At 38.6% G+C, this 8,176-nt stretch overlaps 2 protein-coding genes across 2 annotated transcripts in view; one reads left to right on the top strand and one right to left on the bottom strand.

Moving 5' to 3' along the window:
- Positions 1-2,058: 2,058 nt before the first annotated feature.
- On the bottom strand, positions 2,059-6,155 carry LOC118733026 (protein deltex). The gene is made up of 6 exons (XM_036462185.1): positions 5,524-6,155; positions 5,181-5,467; positions 4,941-5,115; positions 3,726-4,885; positions 3,464-3,606; positions 2,059-3,406 (listed from the first exon to the last, which is right to left on the bottom strand). Exons 1-6 carry the CDS (start codon positions 5,687-5,689, stop codon positions 3,106-3,108), a joined length of 2,232 nt encoding a protein of 743 aa, XP_036318078.1. The 5' UTR covers positions 5,690-6,155; the 3' UTR covers positions 2,059-3,105.
- An 862-nt stretch (positions 6,156-7,017) lies between these two features.
- The window catches only part of LOC118734438 (60S ribosomal protein L7a-like), a 6,984-nt gene continuing 5,825 nt past the window's right edge, over positions 7,018-8,176 (top strand). The window contains exons 1-4 of the mRNA XM_036464159.1: positions 7,018-7,143; positions 7,284-7,407; positions 7,468-7,838; positions 8,034-8,174. Of these exons, the coding sequence (XP_036320052.1) occupies positions 7,129-7,143; positions 7,284-7,407; positions 7,468-7,838; positions 8,034-8,174 (651 nt within the window). The 5' untranslated portion in view covers positions 7,018-7,128. The remainder of the gene's footprint in view (positions 7,144-7,283; positions 7,408-7,467; positions 7,839-8,033; positions 8,175-8,176) is intronic.

The following is an 8,176-nucleotide window of genomic DNA, read 5'->3' on the forward strand; positions in this document are numbered from 1 at the left end:
TATTGTATTGCCACAGTTGCGTATGAGAGAGTTTCAACCCGAAAAAGTGACAGCACGAATATCGCAGCATAGTTGGCATTGATGCATACTTAGTTAATGTATATATATATGTGTGTGTATTACGGCTGAGATTTCAACTACCTCATCCTTCCATTTTCGGGTAAAGCAACTTTGCCACAAGGAAAAAGCAAAAGTGCAATATGTATGCATGTACATACATATATTTAGTTGTGTACGTAATAACTAAGTAAAACAAGTAAAGAAGTATAAGTTCGGGCGAAATCGAACAGTCTTATTATTTGTTAAAATATTGTTCTAAGTATTAGCTTGGCGTTAATGAACGTCCTCAAATATTGAAATATCGGAGTTTTGGTATACCCGAAAATTACCGTTAAAGCCGGTGCAATTTTAGTCCGATTTGAATATTTTTCAACGAATTGCTTTTTCGTACCAAGTTTATTAAATGCGCCGAGTTTGGTAGAAATTGATAAATCGGTTACCGAAATACTCATTTTTGGATAAGTGGGCGGAGCCACGCCCAAAATCCAAAAGTTTATAATAATCTAATTTTCTGCGCAGTGGTTATTGCAATAATCGATTTTGAGTCAATTAGCTTCAGTAGTTACTGATTTATTGCAGTTTTCATGTTTCTGTAAATTACCGTTATATGGCGTGGTGGGCGTGGCTATTGCCCGATTTCAAAGATTTTAAACACGAATGATAGAGATTGTATCTGTGATTTGTGGTTTGCTATTGCATTGTTTTCCACCTGTACTGCCCATCTCATCGGTTGCTTCATTTCACTCGATATTGCTGTTTTGAATCCCAAAAAAAGTCGTTGGTATGTCAGCGCGAATTTCAAGGCTGATTGGTTATTGACGGCCAAAGTGGCATGTTTGGCTGAAAATGTGCTATTTAGCAGAAAAACAAACGGCTTCTATTCTGACAGAGGCGACTGATCCGTATTTCCCCTGTATAGAGGCCGAAAAAAGAACATGCTCCGGTTTGCTGAGGCTTAAATCATTACAATTTTTAATCAAGTCAAGGTATTTTCAACAAGATATTTGACGACAATGACCCAATTAGGTGTTGAGAAAACTCCCCCTTGTGCAGTACAACGACCACCTTAACCTAACCGTTGGTTTCGGCAGTTTGTACAGCTTTCTGGTCACTCGACGCTTGGCTCCGGCTTCGAAGAGGCTCGGTCGCCTAATGAAACTTGCACTTTATCAACGCCGGACTGGACAGTGACCTCACAGTTAACCAAAGCTTGTTCCCACCTGAGACGAAATTGCAACTTAGCAGAGAGTTCGTTGTTGTTGTTGTTGTAGCGGCACTACTTAGCCCCGCCTATTTCGGTTCATCTTTCAATCATTGTCGTCAACTAACGGTAGGCCCAGGAAACGGGCTGTTTCAATAGGGTCGAACCAAAGGGAGTCCGTCACCACCTTCAGTGTCGCCCCACCACGAATGCCGTTATAGAAACCCAATCGCAACCAACCGCAGACAATGAGCGTCAGCTGCTACGAGAGACCCGCGTTACTCTGACCTAGTTAAGGTCTGGGCTCGAATCGTAACAGTCGTAAACGAGCAACTCATCACGTAAAAATTAATATTTCGGATTATAACAGTCGTGAACGTACTGCTCGTCTCTTATACCGAATTAAGTGAAGTTGGCTAAAGTGAAGTAACTGTACATGCTGCGTTTCTGTACTAGTCAATTTTTCAGGTTTTGCTAGATTTACGGCAATCTTTTGGTAGGTTTCGGTCGGAAAGTACTCGAACTGTTTCTTTTTCTGTTTCCCATTACATAACTTTGCCGCGGCGGCAGAAAACACAACGTTCTTAATAAACTTGTTAAACTTTTTTTAACACACAAGGGGCGGAGGGGAATTAAAAAAATGATTTTGAGAAAACAAAAAATTATATGTATATTTGCATACATTTCGTTAAGCAATTGTTGGTTTTTATTTATTTATTCATATAAAAGCAATACAAAATTGTTTATTTTTTCAAAAAATACATTGTAATTACATATACAAATATGTAAAACTACTCCTAATACTTAAACATTAAAATAAGCTAAAGATCATGTTTGCATCAATTTTATTAAATAAAAAATTTCAATAGAAAAACTAAAACTAGCTAATCAGTTCTACTTGCCATCTTATATGCTACACTTTTAGAAATGCATCTACCATTTAAAGCATGAAGTTTGAATCTACAATGCATGTATGTACATATGTATAGCCAATTGTTTTTCTCAACGCCCAAAAAGAAACAATAGAATCGTACCGAAAAAATCACAAATTTTTATTTGATTCTACTCCTCGACAGGAGAGGAACAGGAGGTTCCTAATTTCCTAAGAGATTCCCTTAATTTTAACAACACATTTCGACTATTATCCAAAAGAAAACTTATCCGTTTGGCAATACTTGAGATAAGCGACAGCGACTTTTTAGCACAGAATATCGTCAATATGAAATCGTTTATATAAAAATTAAAATCTTTCACGGCATCTTCTTCCGCTACACAATTATGAAAACTAAGTGCTGAATATCGCACCCTAATTAGGCATTAAAAGGAATGTGTCGTCACACTATCAAGTGCAGCCATAACTGATAATGCCGATGAATTGTTAAACTCTCTAGGTTGGCACATAATTTAAATTATTATATTAAATACATATATTTTATTGCATATATTCTTATACATATATATATATATATGTATATATATATATATATTCATTGAATTGCTACTAATACCTAGCGAAATAATTAAAAATTGCTTCATAGTAAATCATAAGCAAATTTGGATATTAAATACATCCATACTATCTAAAACTAGAAACTAATATGGAAGAACATTCAAGGAAGTCTAGTAAATTTTTAAAACCTACAATTTTAAAGCTTATAAAATTATGCATGCATGACGCCTTCAGCACTTTACATTTGACACAAAATGGAAACCACTTGGGTATTTAAAGTTCGAGCTACTCGAACGCAACTTACTTTGAAACACTTTCAAATTGCACACTAACTAAAATATTTTAAATCTAATTTCGTATTTGTTATACCATTTTTATACATCATTGGCGTCCATCAATCGGTGACACCCAAGTGCACTAATTGTTGCATGCAACGTTGTAAATACGTTGGGTCTGGGAACATATTGAATTGCGTTTTGTGATCCACGCTATTCCAAATTACGACGTCTTCACGACCTGTGGTAACCGAACGGCCAATCGAGAATAAGAGACGCCTATCGAAGGCAATTTTTAGAAAGCGCAATACTTTGCGACCAAGTGGGCAGTCGGGTAGGTAACACACGCGCGGAAATCCAACAGCGAAGAAAGCTCGACCTGGATGTGGATGTTCATCGGTTTGTACGCCAGATGCGATGCTGAAAATTCATTTTATAATTACTGAAAAAAAATAACATGGAAGAGGATTGACCTACTCGTAAACAATTTGTATGGTATTCTGACCCTCATGGCCTGGCAAACTTTTGCTAATGATGCTCCATGACATAGTGCCATTTGGTTGGTTACCAACTTTTTCACCATAAACGATACCGCACACTGGACACTCAATGAAGAGATTCTGAAAAGTCAAAAAATAGGTTTCATTTCTAATAAGTTATTAAAATATAAAGTTTATGTATTTGTAAAAGTCATTTACAAGCAAGAAAATCAGTTAATGTTTTTGGAGTGTTTATTTACCTTGCTCCTTTCACCTTGCTGTGCTATAATCATGCCATTGAGGCATTGTAAATGCATTAAATGCTGACAGCGAGTTAAGGCAATAGTTGGATTCTGTGCGCTTTGCACCAGCTCTTCCATACACATGGGACACGGTTGGGCGTTTGGCCACAAGGGCGGCTCTGCCACCTTAACGAATCGAGATATCATATCACTTGCTGGATCCACACCCACAATCGCGCCAGCAATAGCTGATTGTTGTGTTGATGATGCTAATTGTTGCTGAGATTGGTGTTGATGAGTATTGTGAAGCGTAGCTACTACTGTAACAGAACCACCAGCGGTACCTACAGAGGGCGCTAAATTTATAGAGCTCACATGATGTGGTAGTGGAGGAGGTGCTGGTGCACGCTCGCCCAGAGAGGATGGTGGCAACGATGGTACAAATACTTCATCGCTGCCCAAAGAACAATCGAGCAGATCGTTAACAGATATGGCGAAATTACGACTACGTAAACTTTCCTTGCTTTCGTGCGAGAGATATGTGGAAACTGTGTCAACACTCGGACGCCGTGTAGATTTCATGCTGTTTGTGTCTGTATCCGATGCACGTGTGCGTGACCGAGACCGGTGAGAGCCCAAACGACTGCTGCGGTGCGACTGTAAGGAACCATCCGAGCAACGGCTGTGGTGACTTTTCATTGAAGCAGTTAGTGGGGTTTTGGAATGGGAGAACTGCATGCCTAAATGATTCGAGGTTGAAGTCTGGGCCATACTGCTATTGTTATTCATATGCTGGCTGTTACTTTTTGTGCTACTTCCGAATATGTTCAAATTGTTGAGAATATGCCGCAAATTGGTGGTGGATGTTTCGCTGTTTTTTTTGTGTGATTTATTGCGATGTTGAGGCTGCGCATGCGAAGAAGATGATTGCAGGTGAGGGTGGCTATGGTGGTGGTTTATTTGTTGCTGGTGGTGAGCGTGTGGAATGTGTTGACTGGATACAGTTACCATTGGAGGTAACGGTTGCGGTTGTCGACTTGCATGAGGAAAGGATGTTGTGGACAAGCCATTATTATGCAATGTCATGCGCTGCTGTAGCTGTTTAGTATCCGCCAACTGGGCTGCGGTTTTGGGTAAAGTGTTATTGCGTGTCGTAGTAAAATCTTTATAGATGTTGGCTGCAATTTTATAAAGAATAAAATTTAACGTTTTACAAAAATTATTAAATTGTACCATTTAATTGTTGTGCTTCCTGAGGGGTTAGTTTTACAAGTGGATAAGGTGCGTGCTGTGATCGACGAATGCTTCGTATTGGGCCATTCGGCTGCCGAATTTGTGTTAAATTGCAAAAATTTATGGTGTATGGCAAACAAAACCTTGTTTTACAGAGATCCAATCGTTGTTCTCCCTGGAAAAGGTAAAGAGTAATAACATCGTATTCAGATCTAATTACAAATAGAACTCAATACTTACCTTAGACCAAGCATCTTCGATTATACACTGCAATTGCATATTGAAAGGATGCCAATCTCCAGGACCAGCAGTTCCTAGACGCTCCCATTTAGTGCCCTTACCGGGAGGAGAGCTAGGCGAATAAAACATACGTCGAACGTCAATGGTAGAAAAGCTTGAGTCTTCTTCCAACTCCTGTGTCATAGTGCGTATATTGACATAATATTGCTCGAGTTGTGGGTCGGCATCACTCAAAAGAACACGAGTCAGTTTCTTAGCATGAGCACGTTCCAAATGTTGTGAGACATCTAAGCGAAATATATAAAATTTATCTAACCCCATACTATTCATTAAATTAATTTACCTGGACTATAGGGCAACCACTTGCTATTGCTTGTCTCGTACTCCCACACGACCACTGCATGGGTGGTCCCTCCTATATTTGAACTCCCCCCACCACAACCAACGCCTATAGTGACACCACTTGTTCCACCTCCTCCACCTATACCAATGCAACCATGACCTGCCATTAGCGGAAGCTAACCGTAGAATGCCGTAATGTCCACTTTTTCTACTTCACCGCAGCATAACCACAAAATGTATGCAAAATCTTTATAATATATTGAAGAATATAATATATAGTAGCATATAGTCCAAACAATGATCACTTTTATTCATTCGGTCGTTTTGATCCCAAATTACAGAATGTCGATCACAAAATAAACATGAAAATTAAAAATGGTGGCACTACACTCAGCTGCACTCAAACATTACTAATATTCATAACGCGAAACTATTCGTATTGCCTCTAAAATATAAATTACATACTCCTTTCATTAACCACAAATTTTACAAGCCAATATTGATATGCAATATTTTAAAAGCCTTTCTAACCAAAAGCAAATCAGTTCAGAAGCAATTCAATTGATCCTAATTAAAATTATGCGGATGCGGTTAAAGAGTGTGATAAGAAACCTGTACAGAGCAAAATGTCAAAGTGATCAAGTTCTGAGATCAGCGACATCTAGGAATCATATATTATCCTTTATGAATAAGTGGCTTTGTTTCTTTTCCAGCAGATAATTATGAGGAAGAAGAAGAATGTCAAAAGAATGGCGCTCAAAGAGATCGAAATAACGTAAAAGTAAAGAAACGCAAGACTAGCAGAAACTAGCAATATTTGGCGCGAATTTTCGTTTATCCATTTTGTCAGCTGCTAGTTTCTGCTAGTACAAAATTTCCTAGCAGAAATTAGGAGGAGAGCTAAAAAAGGAAGAGCGTAAGAACGAGAGAGAGCTGCAAGTTTCTTCAAGTTTTTTGGGTTAAAAACGCTTTTAAGCAGAAATTGGTGATAATTTGTGATAATTATCTGTTAAGAAACAAAGCTAATTTCATGGCGCAATGAACCGTATGAATAAAAACTAGGCAATTGCTTTTTCGTAAAATTTCATACTTTTTACCAAAGAGGGTAAATTAATAATTATATATGTATATATATAGATTTACGTTCTTTGGTTGAAAGTGGACTTGTGGGCATTCACCTTGTAAACAGACAAAATGTAGTATCGGAAAATTTGTGCGGTTAAACGGGTAATGCAAGCGCTTTTTCTACGCATTTTACTGTGAAAATGCGAAACCGAAAGTCTACTTTCTCGTGTAAACAGTCAGAAAGTCCTTTTTACAGATTTCCAGCAATCACTTTCGGCAATAAAAATTGCAAGGTGTTACTGCACCCTATTAAATTGATTTTTTTTCTACAAAGGCACTCTTCTCATGAACGGGCCTTTGCTAAACAGCCGGAAGATGTCGCTAAAAAGTGTTAAATCTGACATTTGATTGACACCGTTGCTATTTCCGCTGGCCCGATTCCTTTACCTTTTTGACAGGCAGACGTAGAAGCAGCTCTTTTTTCGAGCCGCTATTAAAATCTGCTTATTTCAATTACATCGCGTTTTAAAAACTATCCAAAATGGTGGTGAAGAAGGTAAATTGCAGTGTATACTAAGCGAACTGAATGTGTTTGTGAAATTTCGTGCAAAAGTGTTTAAAACTGATATGTGCGCTAGTGTTTATCTCTGTATTACGGCTTAGCATAAGGTGCCTTAAAAACTCTTCCTTTTACAGCCAAGACCAAAGAAGAAGCCAGTTACCAAGAAGGTTGCGCCAGCCCCATTGGCCGTCAAGAAACCTGTAGTAAAGAAGGTGGTAAATCAGCTATTCGAAAAGCGTCCTAAAAACTTTGGCATCGGTGAGTTTTTGATGTATATTTAGATTGACCACTGTAAACAATTAATCCTGTCTATTGTAGGTCAGAATGTTCAACCCAAACGTGACTTGTCTCGTTTTGTTAAATGGCCAAAATACATTCGAGTTCAGCGTCAAAAGGCTGTATTGCAGAAACGCTTGAAGGTGCCACCACCAATTCATCAATTTACCCAAAGTTTGGACAAAACTACAGCGGTAAAAACGTTCAAACTCTTGGAGAAGTACCGTCCTGAATCTGCGTTGGCCAAGAAGCAACGTTTGAAGAAGATTGCTGAAGCTAAGGCTAAGGGCAAGGATGTGCAGCCCAAAAAGAAGCCCACTTTCGTGCGTTCTGGCACCAACACTGTGACCAAACTGGTCGAGCAGAAGAAGGCTCAACTGGTCGTCATTGCTCACGACGTTGACCCCTTGGAGGTGAGTTCATAAATAGATTTTAACTGGATAAAGCTCTAAATGATGTTAACTTGAATTTCTTCAACTGAAATTAATGTGCCTTGTGCACAATAATTGGCTGTGGAAACTTGACATACTGATAATACGATATGATCATTATCATCGATTAATATTTTTGATGTACCTTAAGTTAAACAACTTTATCATTTTTTGCAGCTGGTTCTGTTCTTACCCGCACTTTGCCGCAAAATGGGCGTACCTTACTGCATTGTTAAAGGAAAGGCACGTCTTGGTTTGTTGGTACGTCGTAAGACATGCACAGCATTAGCGCTGACAAATGTTGAAGCCAACGATAAGGC

The sequence above is a fragment of the Rhagoletis pomonella genome, unplaced genomic scaffold, assembly GCF_013731165.1.
Source record: "Rhagoletis pomonella isolate Grant_MI unplaced genomic scaffold, Rhpom_1.0 Rhpom_scaffold_00002, whole genome shotgun sequence".
NCBI lineage: Eukaryota > Metazoa > Arthropoda > Insecta > Diptera > Tephritidae > Rhagoletis > Rhagoletis pomonella.

Bases quoted from the DNA above. Each gene is read 5' to 3' on its own strand.
- LOC118733026 (XM_036462185.1), bottom strand. From the start codon at position 5,689: ATGGCAGGTCATGGTTGCATTGGTATAGGTGGAGGAGGTGGAACAAGT. The intron at 4,886-4,940 runs GTACAATTTAAT...ATAAAATTGCAG, and splicing joins GGAAGCACAACAATTAAATG to CCAACATCTATAAAGATTTT. The intron at 3,407-3,463 runs GTAGGTCAATCC...ATGAATTTTCAG, and splicing joins ACCATACAAATTGTTTACGA to CATCGCATCTGGCGTACAAA.